We start from the raw sequence: 22,982 nt of genomic DNA, 5'->3' as shown, positions 1-22,982 counted from the left end.
AGAACACATGATACCTGTTATTAGTAGTTGTTATGTTATTTAGTTGCATCGAACCTATTAGGTACAAGTTTTAAGTAATTTTGAGTGTGTTTTAAGTATTGTAAGATCAGACGACTACCTAGAATCACTTGCTCGAGGTACAGAACTCCCCGGTGGAAGTGAAGGATTCACACCATGGAGATTTCTAAGATCAAAAATACTATGTGGATTGTTAACTACATAACTTTTCATCCAGTCCTATTTATTGAAATCTTTTTTTTTTTCCTTACTAGTGGTATCTGAAGCTTCAATGTGAAGTGTGGAACTTCCCTCCAAGATCTGTTTTCCCTCTCTAAGGTACTCCTCAGGCAAGTTGTTGAGGTCTAATGGATTCATCTCAGGTCTCCTGCAAATATTTACATACTATAATGAGAGAGAGAGAGAGAGAGAGAGAGAGGAGATGAAGATTAAGTGGGAAGCGTTTGGGTGGTGGGGGGATGCTTACATGGTATCTACCTTGAAACAGAGTATTATTCTTGTTCAATGAACCATCATACACTGTTAAGTCTAAATGAACTCCTTGTTTGACCATTACCAACATCTACCAACAAATCAAATTGAGAAATAGACCAAAAAATGTATAAGAAACTAAAATCTAAGAAGTTTATGTGATGCAGTTATAAATTAAAAATAGTAAAACTTACCACTTTTGACATAGAAGTCGAGCTCCTTTAATGAGTTAGCATGCAAGCTTCTTCCCTTGATTCCGATTGTAGCATTGCATCTAGGATCCCCAAATCTTTAATAGAACAAAAAAATGAATAAAAATAAGCCAAAATCTAACATAGGAAAAAAATTATACCTGCCTTCCTTCTCACAATCGTCGTCTAAGAACCAACCTTTGAAGAGAAGTGAGTATTGGAGACCAACAATTAGAACAGGTTGATCTCCTTTTAACTGGCAGTCTTTTATAGCTTTTATTGATTGTGCTTCCATCGACTTCTTTTTCAATTCATCATACAGAACTGCAAGTGAGACATTTATTGTAATGTTTGCAATTTATATAATTAAATCCCATATTAATATTCAATTAAAAATTATGAAATCCCAAATTGATATCCTCCATACATTTACATAAATAACAGGAAGTCCACACACATTCAAGGTAAATATTGCTCGAAATATTTAAAAAAAAATAAAAAATTACAAGTATGAATTAAAGTTGGGATTCATCAACCAATCAAATTCAATATCAACCTCATTTGCTTCTCATTCTCCATCTTAATTGTTAAAAATAGTCACCATCCTCCTTATCAAAATAATATCATCTTACTAGTGCATCATTTGAGATTGATCATGGCCTTCGTAGAAATCACAATTAAATATATGACAAAAAAATAATAATCACAATTTAATAAGAGGTTTTTTCGATTTCAAGAACAAAATATAAGTTTTTCTGCAGGATTTTCAACTTAGCCCTTACAAGAGGTAGGCTGCAGTATTGCACATAACAGTACTTCACCGAAAAGGTTCACCTATGAATAAATCCAGACCATTAAATCTTGAGGCAGCATCTTGGAAGGACAACATGTATTGGCCTCTAACAAACTAAGAGATAGAACATGTATGGTGCCACTATGAAAAACCAGGTGTAATAACTGGAGATTTTATATTCTTTCATGGCAGTTCTAAGTTGTAAATTCAAAAAATGAAATTTTAGTTATAAAGATGAGGTCACATATTACACATTTACTGCATAGGTGATTTCTTAAGTTTACCTGTGCCATATGGCATCAACTAGAACCTCATACATGTTGGACATCCACTTGGATCGACTGCAACCCAAAATGACATTTTTCTCATGGTCCAAAACTTTCACTCAAATACATTCTCATTACTAGATTTTGGAAAACCAATTGGATTTTAAGTATGGAATGTGGATGATAAGAGTATATTAAGTATGGAAGTCATGTGGAAAACAAAATAATAATAATCAAAGTTTTTTTACATATGGAATTCATCATAGAACTCACAATTAGAATGTGAGCAAAACAAGCAGGAAATAATTAAGAACACGAAAATAATTAACACCATAAGCAATGATTTATAATTCTAGCTAGGATAGGAATTCACTAAGGGTCCCCTGTATGGAAACTCCAAAAATGAAGAAAATAAGTCAAGAGTAATATTGTATGTTACATTTTCATCAATAAAATCAATCTTAGGAACCCAATATCATCCAAGTAGAGATGGATATAATCCATTATATGCATCAATTAAACAGAAAATACAGTGGTTTGAATCTGAATCATTAGTATCTAGTCCTTCAAAACAATAGACGTGACTGCATAGGATCATACATAAGGATACATGAAGAACAATACCAAAATATATAAACCAGAAAAGATCTTTCAATCTTAAGAGGCATTCCCTTCACACAATTTTATAATACCACTTGCTAACTTTTAGTAATCACAATTATTTATTTGGGAAGAAAAAGACCAAACCAAAAGCATTAAGGAAAACTATATGGAACCAAGACTAACAAGTTAAGAAAAAGACTAATATGTAGCAGATACACCCTAACTTACTGGGTTGATTGTTGCCAACCAAGAGAGAGAAGCATATGCACTCTACTCTCACATTTTTTTTGTTACTTTGTTTTTGTGATGAATGTGAACCACAAAATACAACAACTAAATGAGTAGGAAAATAAATTAAACTAGAAGGAAATTAAAACTAAAAACTAAGTAATGATGGTTTGCAAGAAACATAAAGTGATGGAATTGGAGGGTAAAGCAAAAGGACAACAGGAAGCATAGCTTACCACAATCATTGTCGCCAGTGTCCCAGTATGTGGATCCCCCTTTCTAAGTGTGTGAGCATTTTGTTGAGTATGTGAGTGTCTTAGTGAAATCAAAGGAACTCCTTGGACTCTTGGGTGAGGCTATATAAGGGGATTAGCTTGAGTGCCACACGTACTCTATGCGACAAGAGGCTAAGTTAATGCCAATGTGGAAAAATATATCAAATCTTGGAATCAAATATAAATACATTCAGACAAAATCTTCTTTGAACACTTTAAGAGCATAATAAATCAGGTAAAAAAGGCTATTTCCTGCCAACATTTTTCTTTATAATCTAGAACTCCCAAAATAAGAAAAAAAAAACAAAACAATTTTAACTCAAGATAAATCGAAACAATTTTTTGAAAAAAAAACAGCCTTGAATTGGGTGTCTAGTCAAAGTTTCAATTTTCCTAATTACCAAATCTCAACAAACCATAACAAAACCAATCGAACCCTAATTACCAAAAAAATACTCAGATCATACAACAACCCTAAAGTAATTCGATCCACTAGTGTAGAAACCTCATGTGATCAAAGAATCTCAAAATCTCAAATCTCGAAAGATGGAACGAAAGATAGAGTAATACCTTACCTGAAAAGAGAAATCGGAAGAGTCGTTTGTTCTTCTTTGATTGAATCGAAGAGCAGTGAGAGATGCGATTAATCTTGAGTTCCAATCGAAGAACATAAACCCTAATTTTTTAGTTTTTTTCATTTTCTACTTGTGATCTCTGCGAACCCTAGATCTAGGAATCTGTGGAGGGAGAGAGTGCGCGAACCCTAGGTCTAGGAAGCTATGGAGAGAGACAAAGTGTGTGTGTACGCACGCAAACCCTTGATCTGATTAAGATCTGTAGAGTTGAGACAAATTTGGGGGGCGATTTCACAAATCCTAGATCTGGAATGCTGTGGAGAGAGACTGCGTGCGAGAGACAGATACTGGAGAGTGTGATCGAGACTTTTTAAGAACGAGAGAACGAGAGAGCGAGAAAACGAGGACGAGAAACAGAGCGTCGTTTTTCTTTCCCAAAAAAATTCTGATCGAAGAGTTGATCTTCTTCTTGAAAATTAGAGAGAGAGAGATTTGAGAGAGAGAGAGACATAGATTCGACAGAGAGTGATGGATTCGAGAGAGAGACAGAGAGAGAGAAGACAGAGTCGTGAGAGGAGCAGGCGAGTGAGAGAGAGAAGAGAGAAGTTTGACAGTGGCTATTGGCACCCCAAATTTTACTTATCACCGTTTGTTAGTCGAAACGACGATAAAACGACTGCCAAAAACCGTCGCCATTAACGACAGCCTTTAGCAGTCGTTTTTACCGCAATTGTGGCGTCGCAAAAACCGCATTATGACGTAGTGGCCATACTAAGTTTTGATCGAACTTAGTATCTGTTGAAGGGTTGCCAAGCAAATATCCCTGCACCAATTTTGGACACAATGATTTAGCTATTAATCATAAGGTAGAGAACCTTATCTCCTCTTCTCCTTCCAGTTTGTCTATGCAACACATGAAAACAGCTCAAATACTAAAGCTAACGCTTACTTCCTCACCTACATGTTTCAAACACGGCACACGTTTTAGAGGCTTGGTCACATTGATCAATTGATCCATGTCTTGGATTAGCAAGCTTAAAAAAATACCCTGATCAAATGTCCTAACAAGTAACAATCTAGCTATATTGATAATAGATTGCCTTGATGAAGTTAAAATCTGTTTTAATGTGTGCAACATCTAACATGGATAGGTGGAATTATGAAATTTGAGATTTAGAAGTAAACTGTCAACCTCCTCTGTTACCAAATATTATTTCTAAGAATGGCATACCTTAAGGTTGATGATTGGTTTATCACCATCTTGGATACCTGTAATACAATAAAAACTTCAAAACGATAAATTTGGGGGAGTAAGTGCTGGTTCAAAAGACCTTACGTTGGGAGTTGCTTCTGAACAAATTCAGTGCCAGCATTCATCCACACATAATGTTTCCACAATGCGTTCTTTCATATTCGAAAGTTCTTCACGGATGATCTCCTTCGAACACAAGACATTAAAGAATACCGATAACTGTCGAATAGCAACGCGCAAAGCTTTATGTGTCTTAAATGCATGCATCAGCAAAACTGGTAATAACTGTTGCATGAGAATGTGATAATCATGAGACTTCAAATTTTTTAACTCATTATCCTCTAAGCTCACGTTATGTTTCCAGTTTGCACTATACCCCATAGGAACCTTCAAATTATACAAAGTCATACAAATTAACTCTTTTTCTCGTCGAGATAGTACGTAAGGAGCTTCCGGGTATGTCAACTTGCCATTCTTTTCTACTGGCCACAATTTTTTTCTTATTCTCATATCCTTAAGATCTTGACGAGCTTGAAGACCATGCTTAGTCTTATCTTTCGTGTTCATAATTGTTGCAAAGAGATTTTCTGTTACATTTTTCTCCACGTGCATTACATCCAAATTATGACGAATAGGTAGATCCTATAGGAATGAAATACTATATGTTAGTTACAACCATCATTATATAATATAAATCATTAATATTTTAAGTAAACATATGTTATTTCCACTAGACCACAATTCATTCAATTCTGCAATCAATGGCTGTAAGTAAACATCAATATCATACCCAGGACCTTTTTTTCCAGGAATCAATAATGTTAACATTGTAAACTCCTTTCGCATGCATAGGGATGGAGGAAGATTGTACGGGACAATCATAACAGGCCAACAACTATAAGAATTGTTATTATTCCCAAAAGGATTGAATCCATCTGTTGCAAGTCCTAATCGAACATTACGTGCTTCAACAGCAAATGTGTCCCACTTACGATTTACTTGTTGCCAACAGGAAGAATCTCTTGGATGACGCATACTTAATTCATTCGGTACTGAACCCACATCTTCATGCCATGTCATATTCTCTGCAATCCACGGTATATTGTACATTCTTTGTAGTCTTGGTGCTAATGGAAAATATCTTAATTTTTTCCACGGTAAACGTGAACTTCTCAATTTCAAATCGTTTATCGGCTTCCATCTACTTTCACTACACGTAGGACAACTATCCTTATTTTCATGTTCTCTCCAGTATAGTATGCAATCGTTACGACATGCATGGATAATCTCGCACTTCATACGCAAAGATTTGACCATCTTCTTAGCAGTGAAAGTATTATCTGGCAAAGTGTTCTCATCGGGTAAAATCTTTTTAATTAATTGTAACAACTCTGAGAAACTCTTATTAGACCATTGATGTCTAGCCTTCATGCTCAACAAATCAACTGTCACGGATAATTTTGTATTCTCAATTCGACAAGACGGATATAAAGGTTGCATTGAATCCTCTATCAATTTCTTGTATTGAATATCCTCTGGTAAATCATCATGAACTTGAACATCTTCTTCATTAACCTGAACATCTTCTTCTTCATTAACTTCAACCATTCTTGGAATACATCTTCATTACGATTACTAGTAAACGGACCAATATCAATATTGACATCACTTATGGGGCTTTCTCCGTGATAGATCCATGTCGTGTAGGAAGTATCTATACCATCACATATTAAATGTGTATGAATATCCTTAAGTGTTTTCTTTCCTCCTAAAAGATTACGACATTTAATACAAGGACAACAATACCAATCATCACTCCCCAATTTATGGGTATTATCTCTTATGAATCTAAAAAACGAATTAACTCCTTCTAAGTATTCAACAGATAGTCTTGGTGCCGTCATCCATTCTTTACTTGGGGGTGTAGACGAGGAAGACATTTTCTACGAATGGAAATAAAAATAAATTTATTATTGTGAAAAAATGAATAAAAAACTAAAATAAAGAGAAAATAAAATAAAATAAATGTCAACAATTAAAAATATCAAATACTATTCTAAAGAAAACAACCCACATAAAGTGAGTTATTGAAGGTAGGACGACAATGACATTTATACGTACCTAGAGCTCATTGATTCTGTATATTACAACAAATACATGGGGAAAATAGCATATATACGTACCGATTTAGTTAAGTGAGACCACCGATTTAGTTAAGTGAGACCCTTTTATGTGGTAATTGGGTACCAACCAAATCAGTTTTTGTTAGTTTCTTGTAGAATCTAATTTTTCTTTATAAGTAAAGTTTTCTTCTTCTTCTATTGGAATGTGTGTGTGTTGGGTTGATTTGATTCCTTGTAGAAGTCAAAAAAAGGGACTTTGATCAATAATTCAGTGTTGGTGGTGAGTCACTTTGGTTAGTCACTGACCAGCTGCAGTATGTGTGGGTGGGAGAGGGTTCATGAGTCAGGTAAGAAGATTTTGGACTAGGAAATGTATACATACAAGCTATGATGGGGGTGTATTCCACACTTGGGTTGTAATAGGGTCAGTTGATGCTCAAGTTCTATCATTCCTTTCAAGTTTGTGTAAAATATCTGCTCTGCTCTGATCAGTTGTTGTCATATTGGGTCTCTGTGCCTCTATTTTCATTGCCTCTTGTCATTTATGTGTTGTTAAAATGAACATCTTTTATTGAGATTAAACACAAGTCTACTTTTAAGTAAGTAAAAAATAAAAATAAAAAATCAGCACAGCACTGTTTTGGGTTAGTTTGACAAACTAACTAAAAAACTCATTGACATGGCACATGTAAGAACGGTCGATTTTTTTCCCTCAGCATACACAACTGCACATGTTTATTTTGAGTTAGTTTGTCAGGTTGAATTAGAAAAAAATCAGCACTCTTTTAGGTTTATTCATATTTTTATTTTATTATATAGTATTATCCTTGAGTTCAGTCTTATATAGCATGTAGTAGATTAATGAAAAGTGATTGGTATGCCTATTTCTTTTCTTGCTAGAGAGGATTAGTGTTCAATAAGTAATAAGTGATCAAGGGAGATTTTAAACCTAAATCATGGTACATATCAAGTGCAATGATTTCTTAATGTATCCCGAGGCAAATGATCTAGTTTCCTATAATGGATATGTTTGTTTTGCTAAAAATTTTGACTAACAATAAATGAATTGAGATGATAAATTTAGTAAAGAGTTAGGATCCCTATCTATGTAATTGTCACTTTTATGAATTGAAACCCTAAATTAAAACTTAAAACTTCAAGAATGATTGGCACTAAACTGAAAAATACAAACCAGAATGCCTAGCACCCACAACCAATTTATGTTGCGTACATAAGCTACACGTGTTAGACATTTCCTTGCTTAAGAAGAAAAGGACTGAAACATAAATTAAAGGGAGGGGAAAAAAGAAAAAGAAACAAACATAACATACCTGATACTTGTCTGCCCACCTGTTTCAAAGAAACATACAGTAAATGTAAAAAAAAAATAATCTAGAATTTGATGAACTACAATTGCAGAGAAAAATAAGTATCAGAAAATTCTTCATATACAATATGAATAGTAGAGGTGATATATATATGAGTAAAAACAGTCTTAAGCATGAAATTTAGGATTCAAAAACTATACAAGGCTGTCAGGCTGGACTGTAAAAATGTTACTTCATTCCTTAGGTTGGCTATGGACTGCACACCAGTTGTAGTAATTCTAACCAAGGTTCAAAATATCAGAATGCATTGGCTGAGACCAATACAGAAAATTGAATGTTTTGGGAATGCATTTGAATTCTGATTTCGTCAATGTGTCGAGACTTGCCAGATCTGGATTAACAGGTTTCAAAGGCACCAAGGGATCAGAATAGGTAACTTTCTAGACCCAGGCCAATGAGGTCTTAAAGGTACCATGAAAAACATTCGATGATCCACAAGACCCGAGTCAACGAGGAATTAAAGATACCATGAGAACAATCTGGGCAACCTGATGGACCAGACTAGTGAGGCCTGAAAATTGGTATAGAGAACATCGTAGGGGACATGCTGACCTTTGGCCAACGAGGCCTTCAAAAATGCTATGAGAACACAGGTCAACCTACTAGAACAAGCGAAAAAAGCTCGTAAAGATGAAAACAGAACAAAATGGGGCAAGCTGTTATCAGCCATAGTAACGTCCCCTTCACATTAAAATACCGGTCTCAAACCTGAATAAAGGACCAATGCCTTATAAGGTTGGCAATTGGTATAAAAATCCCTCATCCCCTAACATGAACCCTAATCAGTAAACTATATTCTATATGAGCTTTTCAAGTAAACTATATTTAGTCGTAATTATATATCGATATAGCAGGTTCAGTGGCACATATGGCCACGAGGGTCATCGATATAATTCAAGTATTTAGTAAGACTTAACAAGTATGCTTAGCACCTCTAAAATGGGTTTCACATTAATTAATTAAAATTGAAGGACAAAATAGATAAAATGGAGAAAAGTGAGGATTAGTTATGATCACTTTTAGGCACGGTTTCTGATGCTTGCTTGCACTTAGAAAATTCATTTATAGCTCAATGTGTGACCATGTGCTTTCTTCTTTCTTTTTCTCTTTATTTATTTCTTCCAGACAGCCTATGAACGTAAAGAATATGGAGCCTAGAGAAGTAACCATTAAAAGAATAAGAAATCATAGCATGTAGCATTGATTCATGAAACAATGATGATCCTAACCATCGATCAATTGTATTCTATTTGTACGACCCATAATGTGATGGGAACATTTATAATATTTGAAGACGCAAATAATATGGGAGAGTAAAACTAGGCCTTAAATACAGTATAAAAACAGGATGAATAACCTGTAGCCCAAATTAATGAGGACTTGAAGATGCAATAAGAATGATGCAAATTACTGGCCCCAGGCTGACAAGATGCCACGAGAACCTACTAGCCCCTGACCTTCAAAATCTTAAATATTCTGTGAGAATAATGCATCCAACATACTGTACCTAAGCTGGGAAGGATTTACTGACGCCATGAGAACAGCATTGGCGATCTGCCAGATTCAGGCCAACGAGGCCTTAAAGGCATTAGCAGAATAACATTAGCCACTTGCCGAAACTTGAGAATAGTATGAACAACCTACTGGACTCAGGTCAGCAAGAACACAAAGATGTCATGCAAATGCCTGTGCGACCTTCTGGCTAGTGAGATCTTATATACACCATGAATAGTACAAGCCTTGAGAACAATGCATTAACTAGAGCTGGACTATTGAACATTTAAAGAACCAAAGAAAACAATGCGAACAACTTGATAGTCCCGAGCCAACAAGACCTTAAGGATTGCATGAGAATAGTGCCAAGAACCTATTGGACCTAAGCTAACGAGGTCTTAAAAATACCATAAGAACAATGTGGGTGACACACAGGACCCGCACTAATGAGGTCTTAAAAATGCCAAGAAAACATCATGGGAAATCTGTTGGATCCAATCCAACAAGGCCATAAAAATGCCATGAGAATATCATAGGAAACTTGCTAGAACAAGGCCATTGAGCTCTTGGAAATGCCATGGAACACTTTTGACAACCTCATGCATACTCATTCACGACTTTTTGAGGTGATGAATCTACCGAGGGGACCTATCATAATAAAGGAACACATGATTCTCATTCAGTCAAAATGAGATGGTGATTTCTCTAGAAAGGACAAATTTTCTCAAGAATGGACACCTAAGTTCATAAATGTGCAAGACTAGTCTAAAAACCAATAATTCAGATCAATTCCACCTTGTCTGATCAAACTTCCCTACATATCAGATCTAGCTCTTACATCTCTTTATAAACGACATAGATCCCACTGAATTTGAGCAGAGCCAATGTTAATGAGTGGAATTGAAGAAAAAAAAATTTGCAAACAAAATTGAAAAAAGTAATGGATCTTCTAAAATTTTCAGAAAAAGAGGCATATTCAGATCTCAAATTGATGAATATGAAAGATAATCAGATCTAAAATTGAGCTTAAAGAAGGGTAATAAAGGCAAGAACTCATGTTCAAAACTGAAATTAAAGAGACATAACAGCTAGATCATGATATAAAACTCCATAAGCAAACCCTAAAACATGCTTTAACATTGAAGAAAACATTTTAAATCCTAAATTAATTACGGAAAATCAGAGATTCAATAAAAAATTTTAACATACCTGAAGATTCGATCACAAACCAAGCAAAGGGAGGGAGATCGAACAAATCACTAAAACCTTCGATCAAACTCCGATCGATTCTGCCCTAAATCACTAAAACCTTCGATCAAAATCACAGATTCTGTAGTGAGAGATCGAGCACAGGTCCTTCGATCAAACTTCGATCGATTTACCTTCTAGATCCAAACTTAGAAGAAGACGATTTCAAACTTATTGAAATCGGGATAGCGTCGAGTAAGAGAGAGATAGATTCGACAGAGAGAGAGAGAGACAGAGAGAGAGAGAGAGAGAGAGAGAGAGAGAGAGAGAGAGAGAGACAGATTCGAGAGAGAGTGAGAAAAGCGACGGATTCGACTGAGAGAGCGAGAGTGTAAGTGAGATACAAGCAGAGAGAGAGAGAACCGAGCGAGAGAGACGGTCTGAAAACGATTTTTTTTTTTTTTTAGAGTCGCTATTGGCACCCCAAATTTTACTTATTTCATTGAAACGACGCTTAAACGACGGTTAAGAACTGTCGCAATTAACGACTGCCTTTAGCAGTCGTTTTTAGCGCAAATGGGGCCTCGCCAAAACCGCAATATGACGTAGTGCGTGTGTGTGCTTTCATGCTTGTTTTATTATTTCTTATGGTTTAGTTATAAATTTCATGATAGTTCCAATCATTTTGTGGAAAAAAAAAACATGTTAATTTCCATCCCTTATATAGAATAGAAGAGAACTTGGGGATCTTTTCAGACTTGTTTCTTTTATTGAGAAAAAGCAACTTAGTCAATTAAGCATGGATTTTACTAATTAATTGATTTACATTATCACACACACACACACACACACATAACAATTAAATTTGTTATTGAATGTCGGTAAAATGTCTGTTATTTGATATGGAGCAACTCCTAGGGTGACCATAATGGACCCAAATCTAGTAAGGGATGTTCTGTCTAACAAGTTCTCGGCCACTTCGTCAAGCCCAAATCAAACCCACTCATAAGAATGTTAGCAACTGGGCTTATTGACTATGAGGGTGAAAAATGGGCAAAACATAGAAAGATTATCAACCCAGCCTTCCATCAAGAGAAGTTGAAGGTTTTCTCTCTACTATATATGATCTTCTACTCAAACTTTTATATGCAACAACATCGATAAAAGTCACTTATGACGTGTCATGGTATGTTACTTAAAATGCAATCACAAAGCTGATATTGCTTTGTTATATTTTCATTGGTGTTTGTTATAGCGGATGTTGCCTGCATTTTATACTAGTTCCAGTGAGGTTGTCGACAAATGGAAAAAGTTGGTTGAGTCGGGGGGGTTGAATGAATTTGATATGTGGCCTGAACTTCAGAACTTGATTGGAGATGTCATCTCTTGTACGGCAGTTGGTAGCAACTATGAAGAAGGGAGACAAATATTCCAACTTCAAAATGAACAGACCTGGCTTATTATGAAGCTTTTCCAATCCAGATACATCCCAGGAATGAGGTATGATTATTAAGCATTTGAATTGTGTTAACTAAAACGCTTTTTCCGAAGTTCATGGGTTCTTGATTCCTAGATTAAGTTTCATCTTATTTTATGTTTAGATTTATTTTTTATTCTTGGATTTTAACTTTACCAATGACATTGGCATTCAGCTTTCTTCCCACAAAGAGAAATAATAGAATGAAACAAATCAACAGAGAAGTGCAAGACCTGCTAAGGAATATGATCAACAAGAGATAAAAGGCTATGAAAATAGGAGAGGCCAGTAACGATGACTTATTAGGATTGTTGATAGAATCTAATATTAAAGAGATTAAAGAACATGGAAACTCTAATAAGAAGGTAGGAATGAGTATTGAAGTGGTTATAGAGGAGTGCAAGCTATTCTTCTTTGCAGGGCTGGAGACAACATCGGTTTTGCTTGTATGGACAATGGTGGTGTTGAGTATGACTGGCAAGCGCGTGCAAGGGAAGAGGTTTTGCAAGTCTTCGGACAAAAAAACTGCACTTTGATGGGTTAAACCAACTCAAAATTGTGAGTATTAATTGTTATGTAATCCTCTACATTGTGATTGTTTGATGTATAGACACAAAATCCCCATTAATTCCTAAAACCTTTACTGCAGGTAACCATGATTTTGTATGAGGTTCTAAGATTATATCCACCAGGGGATAGTTCTTACACGTTGTACTTATAAGAAGATGAGATTTGGAAAAATCTCTCTGCCAGCAGGAGTACAGATCTCATTCCCAACACTCCTTGTTCACCATGATCGTGAACTTTGGGGTGAAGATACGGGCGAATTCAATCTAGAAAGATTCGCCGAAGGAGCTTCCTAGGCAACAAACAATCAAGTCTCATTCTTCCCATCTAGTTGGGGACCAAGGATATGCATTGGGCAGAACTTTGCATTGATAGAAGCGAAGATTGCTCTATCCACGATTCTACAAAATTTCTCATTTGAGCTGTCGCCCACCTATGCCCATTCTCCTTACACTGTTCTCACTCTTCAACCCCAATATGGTGATCAAATCATCTTACATAAACTCTAAAATCTTCTCCACAATCACCATTATCTTATATAAAATTATTGTGGGCTTCATCATAGTTGTCATTCAATCCGATATTATAAGTATTATGGAATCATATTTATCCTACTGCTTGATACTTTTAACTTGTAAGTTAAAGTTGAATCTGATGTCTAGATTTGAATCCTTTGGTCTGTTCATTAAGGAATTAACTTTTTCTTAGTTTCTCACTTTTTTTTGAGCTATTACTACATTCTTGAATCTTCTAATATTTGGTGGTAAAACTCCATTTAACACATCTTTTTAAGAAAAATTTCATTTTCAATTACAAATGAAAAAAACGAAATATTTAACTCCAATTCCACCTTTATTTTTAGAGTCATGATAATATGACTCGCCATGTGGCATACTCAATCGACTCTTAAGAATAATTTCATTTTCAATTACAAATGAAAAAAACGAAATATGCAACTCCAATCCCACCTATATTTTCAGAGTCATGAAAATATGACTCGCCATGTGGCATACTCAATCGACTCCCTAACATGACGAGTTTGGGAAGCGTAGACCTGTACGCCTTGGGAGACACTATTGCACATTACTTCCCCATAAAAAAAATGTGCATCCTAAGGCGTACAGATTTACGGTTCTTGAACTTGTCCACGTCAAGGAACACCTGGCAAGTCATATTATCAGGATTCTTATTTTTTTATTGAGTCCCGATCATATGCACCCAGGGTGGAGGATTGAAGCCTTCCTCCCACACCTCAACACTAGGGGTGCAACTTGGTCCAGTTCAAACTGAGAACGGAATCAAACCAATAACTTTAGAGTGGTTTGGTTCAATTTAGAACAAATTGCAGTTTGGTTTTGGGTTATGAAAATGGAGAGAATTATCAATTTGGTTCGGTTCTCAGATCAAGCTTGTATAAAATCGAACCAAACCCTTATGCAATTAATAAATAAATATATGAATTATTTTAGTAATTAGGATATAGATTAATGATCTTTCATGGATAAACTAATGACTTTATATGGATAAATTAGTAATTTATTGTAAGAAATTTTATTTGTATTATATCTATTTTTTTCATTAAAAAATGTTATAATTTATAGAATATTGGCAACCCATAGAACCAAACTGACTTTAGTTTGATTTGGGTTGGTTCGGTTCCAATGGAATTTGATTCGGTTCTGATTCTTATTTAGTGGAACCGACCTATGTTGATTCAGTTCCAATTTGACCTCAAACCGAACCAAACTCAACACATGTCAATTAAGGTGTTGTTTGTTAAACTGAAAAAAATAAGTGTTGAATAGCATTAAACGCTGAAACTTATAAGCGTTGAATTTAAATGCTAAAAAATTTATTTATTTAGATATAGAATCATGTTTGTTACACATTGCTGAAATTGATAAATTATCTTTTTTACCTTTACAATCATATTATACATTGTTTGCATGTTTCAAATGCCTATTTCTTATTAAATACAATAAAATATATTATTTCTTATAAAATTAAAATACAATTCATTTTTAAATAATAAGTAATACTCAAAATTTCAATTTATAAATAATAATTTTTATTTCTAAAAACCCACAAATTTTAAATTAAAAATAATAATGTCATACAAGTCACCAAAATTTGAAATCAATATTGAAAGAACTTAATTTAGGATGAGTAATATTTATGAAAATGAAGAATATGTAATTATAAAAGCACCCTACGAATTAATAAGGGCAACCCACATTATAGCCAATTTGTTTTGTCTTATATGGGTTAAAGTTTTTGAAATGAACCAATTTTAGGTAATGATGGTCTATAAGGTCTAGAGATCATACTCACCAAAAATCAGTCCATTCTGAAACTTCTAACCACGTCAAAACTAGTTTTCAAAAAAAAAAAAAAAAAATGGACGATTTACAATTCTTGAACTTGTTTTGATGGGGTTAGAAATATCAGGATAGGCTGATTTTTGGTGAGGATGTCCTCACCAAAAATCAATACTCATTCCAAAACTTTTAACTCACATAAGACAAAATAATTTGGCCATGGTGTGAGTTTATTAATTTGTGAGGTGCTTATATACTTATCCATGAGATATAAGAGGTAATATCCTTTAAGTATAAGGGCATACTTGTCCATGTCCCAAAAAATAAAGGATATACTTGTCCGTGCCTAAAAAAACGATGTGTTTACCGCTTCAGTACTTTTTTTCATCATTAAAACAATGTTGAATTTTTTTTTCATTTATTTTCAACAACAAATGTTGAAAATATGAAGTAAACAAACGCACTATTTTGACAAAAGGTGCTGAATTTTTTTTAGCAATAAGCGCTGAAATATAAGGCAAACAAACACCGCCTAAGTCACAATAAAAGAAAATTTAACAAAGAAATATTGTATGCATTAATTGCATGAATTATGCCTTACGTGGCATGTGTTGAGGTGTGAGAGGAGGCACAACGAATTATGTTGTTTGATGCACATTTTTCTGCTGAAAAATTCTAATCAAACACTTCCATGCTTGTACTAGTATGCAATTTATTTCAGATCATAGGTGTATGTATTAATGTATACATACACATTTTTATTCTATTTCTTGAACTAAAATTATATCGAATTCGATCTTCTCGTTCATGGGCCTTATCTTATATATATATATATATATAATTTTTTCCACTAGACTAAATTTTTAATGAAGTTGAAATAAACTTGCATTTTGAAGTTATTGAAGTTTTTATTTTTATTTTTGGTAGGTAAGCTCCTGGACTTGATCCCACATTTTCGAAATTGCGTTGATATATGTGATTTATGGTCTTAATTATCAAGTCCTTGGTTAATTTGGTGTAACCATTTAGTCTTCCTTGCCTAGATATTCCATCAATGAGAAGGAAGTCGATGTTTTGGTCGAAGTTGAGTAGCTGTTGTTGCATGTAAATCTTTCGGGTGTCTAAGGTCGACGGGCACTCATTGATCTCCCCTTTTTCATTCAGAGTGTAATTTCACATCTCAAATCGGTACCCTTCAAAATCGAAAAATGTGGGTCCAAGTTTTGGGTTTTGCTCAATAAATAAATAAAACTCAAAACTAATAAACAGAAAAATCATGATCATCATCCAACAAGAATATGCACTCTGATGAACATAATCATTTAATGGTATCTGGATATATCGATAGAAACCTGACTCAGTCCTTTGCCTAACATCTTTTATGTCCAAACCCAAAAAAAAAAATCATACCAGCAGTCCATGGATATGCAACACTCAATCTTTGTGGTTCACAAAAGTCTTTAAAAAATGAATCATGGTAATCTAACTATCCCACATGGCACACTCAATCGACTCTCATGGCGTGACAAATTTGAAAATCGTAGATATGTACGTCTTAGGATACAAAATTGCACTTCCCCATAAAAAAGTGTATCCCAAGGCATATAGATCTACGGTTTCTAAACTTGTCAAGTTAGGAGAGTTGATTGAATGTACCTCATGAGATAGTCAAATTATCACAACTCTTAAAAATACTACACCATTCAATTAAGAACAATCTAAATTGACGAATTATTGAAGAATTCTCAACAATTCTAAGATGAATTCTCGTATCAACCATCTAAAGTTGGTGAGATGACCAAAATCATTAAGGGGTCAACCTCATGGATTTATACTAGAAATTACATATTTCGAGTTGAGGAGAGGATTGTACATACTCTAAGGATTAGTTGGGTGTTATGAAAGGATCGGGTAGCCTTGTTCATAAAAAAAAAACATCTCACGTCTACTAAAAACACTCTACTTTATAAACTTTTAAAAATGAAACTTCACAAATCCAATTCTCATCAATGAGGGCCATTACATTTGTTTAACGTCATACTTAAGTTGGCTGATTAATTAGATACTTAGGGTTGGAATATATATTTACATACCCTGTGTCACCTCAGCATCAGTGATTTATATATCACCACATGGCCACATTTAATACCACTCAAACAAATACATTTGTTTACACTACTTTAGAAGTTTCTACGGAGCATCTTGGACGAGTGGACAACTTACACCACGTGATTGGACCTTAGAAAAGTCCCCTCTGCCAACCCCCATTGTTGGAGAAAATTTTGGTCCCCTTAAACATAACTCATTTTGATACACTAATGCTTAGTTTAGCCGCGTGGCATACTTTTTTTTTTTTTTTTTTTCATGATCCATGTCCACCGTTTGAGTTGTGTTGGACTTTTCTAGCCTCAGACGATGGTCGATGCTCTCTCTCCATCAAACTTACAGTTTTTTTTTCTAGGGATAAGTATTTCTTGGGAATCCCTGGCATCTCAACAGTCAGTTTGATAGAGAGGCTCATTGCTGGGTTGACTTGAGGGAGCTGTGGCACTGTGTGGTGCATCAAAATTACTGACCAGGTGATAATGGCATTTCCGTAATTAATATGAAAAAAGGAGGGTAATTTCATTGCTCGTTACCTTTAAATTGCATCCGCCGTGATAGATTCTCTGACAACAATTATTAGGTCTTTGTTTCCTTAATTTCTGTAGGTGAAGTCTCTCTCTCTAGTTTCTACTTAAAAAATACATTTAAAAATAAAAAAAATAAAAAAGCAAGAAAAAAAAGGGAAAGTGGGAGAATATCTGATGGTTTCGATTGCAGTTTTGGTTGTTTTTATAGTGATGATATGGGCCTGGAAAATGTTGAATTGGATATGGTGGAGGCCCATGAAGTTGGAGAAAGAACTGAGGCAGCAAGGTATCATAGGTCGTCCCTACAGGTTGCTCTTTGGGAACCAGAAAGAGAACTTAAAAGTGACGAAGGAAGCACGATCCAAACCCATTAGTCTTTCCCACAATATTGTTCAACGTGTCATCCCCTTCAATCATCAAATTATCAGAGATTATGGTATGTTTTTCGGTTAATTTCTATTGTTGGATTTTAATATATTATTATTTTTATTATTTGCTTTATTATCTATTTTTCATTAACCCAAATTATATTTTAGAGAGATTATTTTGCCACACCCACTATTTATAATGGGTCCCGTTCAACAACAAACATTTTGGCAAAACATTTTTTAAAACATGGGTTAGAGGTTTTGGAATAGGCTGATTTTTGGTGAGAATGATCTCTACGGTGAGATCACCCTCACTAAAAATCAGCCCATTCCAAAACTTCTAACCCTAGTTTACAAGTTGAAAAATCGTGGACCATCCATTTGTTGTAAATCATTTTTTATGGGATTAGAAGTTTTGGAATGGGCTGATTTTTGGTGATGATGATCTCTTCACTGTAGAGGTCATCCTCACCAAAAATTAGCCCATTTCAAAACCTTTAACCCATGTTTTGAAAAATGTTTTGCCAAAATGTTTGTTGCTGAACATTTCCCTTTTATAATAACACAACTAGCAAGATATTTGGGTTGTAGACAACCATTTATTTATGTGTGGTAAATTTGTGTATCCCGAGGGAAAAATTTATGATTCTTAGACATCTATGTCGGTGAGTTTTTAACTATTCTGTCGGATATAATTAGAAAACTAGCACTTTTTATTTATTGCTTTTATTATAGTACCTCCTATTGCCCACCCTATCCAAAGTCAAGTTTACTATTATTAATCATCATAGGTTAGTTGAGATGGCAAGGACGATTGGATTTGCTTTTCAAGTCACACCTTTGAATTTTTATATGACGCTTAACTTATAACTGATGAACATGTGCTAGGGTGGTGGTTGGAGTGTGTGGCCCACCAAAGAAGAAAACAAAAAAAGAAAAGTCTACAATCATTAAAAGTGATTTGACATCTATTAGAGAATTAATTATGTATTAGTTTATTAAGTTGTGTCGAGATACATTTGATCATTTTAGTGTTGTAGTTATAGTGGTTATGTAACTGCCTATAACTCATTATCTATTTAATAAGACTAAAGTAATCAGGGGATTCATCAGGGGATTTCAGTTTGATCAAAACTTAACAATTTCTACTTTCACTAACCATTCATGATTTTAGGACCTTGAAACATGCCTAAAATCATACATAATATATGAGACGTAATGAATGCACGCAGTCTTTGGTAAGCGGCTGACATGGCAAGGGCACAGAATCATAGATTGTTTCATCGGGATACACAGGGAAAAGATGTGTGATTTTGTCACATCAGCGGCTTACAAAGACAAGACCGTGTGCATTCATCATACCTTTAAGAAAATTTACTTGGAGATGTTTTAAGGTAAGGTTTGTTTTGGTTGAGAAAAGCAACTTGGCCAACCATATATAATATCAAAATCAATCTTTCAACAACTGAAGTAGAAGATCTTTGATTTTACATTTAATCAACATATAAGAATTGAATTTGTTATTGAATACAGGTAAAATGTCTGTTATTTGGTATGGAACAACTCCTAGGGTAAACATAATGGACCCAGATCTCATAAGGGATATTCTGTCTAACAAGTTGGACCATTTCGGCAAGCTCAAATCGAACCCACTCGTATTGTTGCTAGCAGATGGGCTTGTAAATCATGACGGTGAAAAATGGGTAAAACATAGAAGGATTATCAATCCAGCATTCCATCAAGAGAAGTTAAAGGTTTATCAATCTCTACCAGGATCTTCTACTCAAATTTTTAAATGCACGTACCATCCATAAAAGTTTATAATATTTTACCATTAAATCAGATTATATATTTTTAACTTATGTCATATAATTGTATCTTTCAATCGTAACATGAAGCTGACATTTCGTGTGTGTCGATGCTTGTTTTAGCGGATGTTACCTTTATTTGATACTAGTTGCAATGAGGTTGTCAACGAATGGAAAAACAAAGTTGAGTCGTCGGAGGGGTCGTATGAATTAGATGTGTGGCCTGAACTTCAGAACTTGACTGGAGATGTCATATCTCGTACCGCATTTGGTAGTAGTTATGAAGAAGGGAGACGAATATTCCAACTCCAAAGTGAACAGTCCAAGCTTGTTATGAAGGTTTTCCAATCTATATACATCCCAGGAATGAGGTATTGTGTTAACTACAAGTCGTTTTTTTCCAAAGTTTTATAGGTTTTTAATTCCTATATGTTAAGTTTCATCTGCTCTTATAATTATTGGCCCTTTTAACTTCGCCAATGTTGATTACATTTAGATTTCTTCCCACAAAGAGAAATAATAGAATGAAGGAAATCAGTAAAGAAGTGCGAGCTCTGCTAAGGGATATGATCAACAAGAGAGAAATAGCTATTAAAATTGGAAAGGCTAGTAACGATGACTTATTAGGATTGCTAATGGAGTCTAATATTAAAGAGATTCAAGAACATGGAAAGTCTAAGAAGGTCGGAATCAGCATTGAAGAGATTATAGAGGAGTGCAAGCTATTCTACTTTGCAGGGCAAGAGACGACTTCAGCTTTGCTTGTATGGACAATGGTTGTGTTGAGTATGAATCCAGATTGGCAAGCGCGTGGAAGGGAAGAGGTCTTGGAAGTCTTCGGGCAAAGGAAACCACACTTTGATGGATTAAACCAACTAAAAATTGTGAGTTTTGTTATGTTATCCTTCACATTGTGATAGTTTTAGGTACGTAGATACAATGAGTCCTCATTAATTCCTAAAACCTTCTTCATTGCAGGTAACCATGATTTTTTATGAGGTTCTTAGATTATATCCACCATTGGAATCACTTGTACGTCGTACTTACAAGAAGATGAAATTAGGAGAAATATCTCTACCACCGGGAGTGGAGATTGGATTGTCAGCACTCCTTGTTCATCATGATCATGAACTTTGGGGTGAAGATGCGAATGAATTCAATCCAGAGAGATTCGCTGAAGGAGTTTCAAAGGCGACAAAAAATCAATTCTCATTCTTCCCATTTGGTTGGGGGCCAAGGATATGCATTGGGCAGAACTTCGCAATGATAGAAGCAAAAATTGCTCTAACCATGATACTTCAAAATTTCTCATTTGAGCTCTCGCCCACCTATGTCCATGCTCCTTACACTGTTATAACTCTCCAACCTCAATATGGTGCTCCAATCATCTTACATAAACTCTAAAATCCTCTTCACAATCACAAGTACCTATCATGATTGTTCTAGTTTTCATCAAAGTTGTCGCTAAATCCATTATTATCTATTGAACTGCTTGGTACTTTTATATTCAAGGTTTGTATATGGTTTATGCAGTTTATGAATCCTTTTAGCTTGTACATTAAGTTGAATTTGATATATATAGTTTGAGCACTTCCATGCTTATACTAGCATGCAATCTACTTGAGGTCGTAGTTGTTTATATTTATGTATGAGTTGTGCTGGGGTGACACATGATTTACTGTGATTCTCACAATTCTGACGTGGACATGCATATGTAACCATAGATGATTTTTACTCGTATCGCAAGGAAACACATCAATGGTTATGTGCACATCCCACGTCAGGCTTGTGAGAATCGCAGCAAATTCTTTTTGTCATTTCAGCATTTTCCTTTATGTATACATACCTATTTTTATTCTATTTATTGAACTAAAACCATATCAAATTCAAACTTGTCATTCATGAACGTTTACTTCTCGTCTTTTTTACACCATTAATGTTTTAGTGAAATTGAATTAAACTTGCATTGTTAAGCAGTCGAAGTTTTTTATTTCATATGGTAGGTAAGCTGGTCTTGAGCCCACATTCTCCAAGTTGGATTGCAATATCTGATTTATGGTGGTCTTAATACTCAAATCCTTGGCTTTGTTTAACCATTTTGCCTTCCTTGCCTAGACAACCCATCAATGGGAAGGAAGCCAATCTTTTGGCCGAAGCTGAGTAGTTGTCACGGTATGTGAATCCTTTGAGTGCCTACAGTCAATGGGCACTCGTTGATCTCCCCTCCCCTTCAAAGTCGTTTGTCCCTATGTACTAAGCGTCGTATTGGAGTACCATTAAAATTGACATTGGTTCTCATATTGCTGGCGTGGAGGTGCACACATAGCCATAGATGCTTTTCACTTGCATCTTGATGATTTTCATCTATGGTTCCATACATACATCCATGTCGGACATGTGAGAATCAATGTCACTCTTTATGTTACTTCAGCATTTTCCATGTACTAAAGGTCTATGCTAGTAGTAGACAACTTCTCAAACTCTACCGACTTTTGGGTTTTGTACAAGAAATAAAAATCTAAATAGAGAAATCATGATCATCATCATCCGACTGTATTTGGATATATTGATAAAAGCCCGAATTCGACCTTTGTTTATTTTCAAAATAATAAATAAAGAAATCCTATTAGTGGCCCATAGATCTACAACACAAAATCTTAAGGAAGGAACCACAAGGCCCACTGAAGGATCTACACCATGCAATTCTCAGGGTTACAACTCCATAACCAAATAGACACCTAATCCAACCTCAGCTTATCAATTAGGACTCTTCAATTTATTTAAAATCATACTTATAAGTTGTCTCATTAATTAGATGCTTAGGGTTGGAACATTTGGGTCAACTTCATTGATATTTATAGTGGACATGTCACATGGACACCTAAGGTCAACAAAAAAAACAAAAAAACATTTGATTCCACAAGTTGGACGGAAGCTAGTGCCCAC

General features: G+C 34.9%; 2 protein-coding genes and 1 pseudogene across 6 annotated transcripts; 2 read left to right on the top strand and 1 right to left on the bottom strand.

Moving 5' to 3' along the window:
- Nucleotides 1-28: 28 nt before the first annotated feature.
- LOC147380712 (uncharacterized) lies at nucleotides 29-4,161 on the bottom strand. Of its 5 annotated transcripts, XR_015175166.1 has the most exons (6): nucleotides 3,421-4,161; nucleotides 2,807-2,962; nucleotides 879-1,004; nucleotides 684-778; nucleotides 485-580; nucleotides 30-385 (listed from the first exon to the last, which is right to left on the bottom strand). XR_015175166.1 is itself a non-coding variant. In XM_086431345.1 (5 exons), exons 1-4 carry the CDS (start codon nucleotides 1,771-1,773, stop codon nucleotides 531-533), a joined length of 324 nt encoding a protein of 107 aa, XP_086287471.1. In that variant the 5' UTR covers nucleotides 1,774-1,906; the 3' UTR covers nucleotides 29-385; nucleotides 485-530. The 5 variants fall into 5 exon arrangements, 3 of the variants coding, with proteins under 3 accessions (XP_086287471.1, XP_086287474.1, XP_086287472.1); XM_086431345.1 differs by lacking the exons at nucleotides 2,807-2,962; nucleotides 3,421-4,161 and adding an exon at nucleotides 1,758-1,906 and having other exon boundaries at nucleotides 29-385; nucleotides 842-1,004; XM_086431348.1 differs by lacking the exons at nucleotides 2,807-2,962; nucleotides 3,421-4,161 and adding an exon at nucleotides 1,758-1,906 and having other exon boundaries at nucleotides 684-782; nucleotides 903-1,004.
- Nucleotides 4,162-11,876: 7,715 nt separating this feature from the next.
- Nucleotides 11,877-13,418, top strand: LOC147380711 (cytochrome P450 CYP72A219-like; annotated as a pseudogene).
- Nucleotides 13,419-17,920: 4,502 nt separating this feature from the next.
- LOC147380710 (cytochrome P450 CYP72A616-like) lies at nucleotides 17,921-21,655 on the top strand. The gene is made up of 5 exons (XM_086431349.1): nucleotides 17,921-18,296; nucleotides 19,762-19,982; nucleotides 20,160-20,407; nucleotides 20,533-20,920; nucleotides 21,015-21,655. Exons 1-5 carry the CDS (start codon nucleotides 18,035-18,037, stop codon nucleotides 21,438-21,440), a joined length of 1,545 nt encoding a protein of 514 aa, XP_086287475.1. The 5' UTR covers nucleotides 17,921-18,034; the 3' UTR covers nucleotides 21,441-21,655.
- The last annotated feature ends 1,327 nt before the right edge of the window (nucleotides 21,656-22,982 follow it).

Source organism: Akebia trifoliata, unplaced genomic scaffold (assembly GCF_017979445.1).
Source record: "Akebia trifoliata isolate Shusen 1 unplaced genomic scaffold, ASM1797944v1 Contig01073, whole genome shotgun sequence".
NCBI classification, from domain to species: Eukaryota; Viridiplantae; Streptophyta; class Magnoliopsida; order Ranunculales; family Lardizabalaceae; genus Akebia; species Akebia trifoliata.
The sequence above is the reverse complement of the archived record's forward strand: the minus strand, read 5'-3'. Positions and strand labels throughout refer to the sequence as shown.

Bases quoted from the DNA above. Each gene is read 5' to 3' on its own strand.
- LOC147380712 (XM_086431345.1), bottom strand. The intron at 779-841 runs GTATAATTTTTT...GTTCTATTAAAG, and splicing joins GATTGTGAGAAGGAAGGCAG to ATTTGGGGATCCTAGATGCA. The intron at 581-683 runs GTAAGTTTTACT...ATTTGTTGGTAG, and splicing joins CGACTTCTATGTCAAAAGTG to ATGTTGGTAATGGTCAAACA.
- LOC147380710 (XM_086431349.1), top strand. From the start codon at position 18,035: ATGGTTTCGATTGCAGTTTTGGTTGTTTTTATAGTGATGATATGGGCC. The intron at 18,297-19,761 runs GTATGTTTTTCG...TATTGAATACAG, and splicing joins TCAAATTATCAGAGATTATG to GTAAAATGTCTGTTATTTGG. The intron at 20,921-21,014 runs GTGAGTTTTGTT...TCTTCATTGCAG, and splicing joins GATTAAACCAACTAAAAATT to GTAACCATGATTTTTTATGA.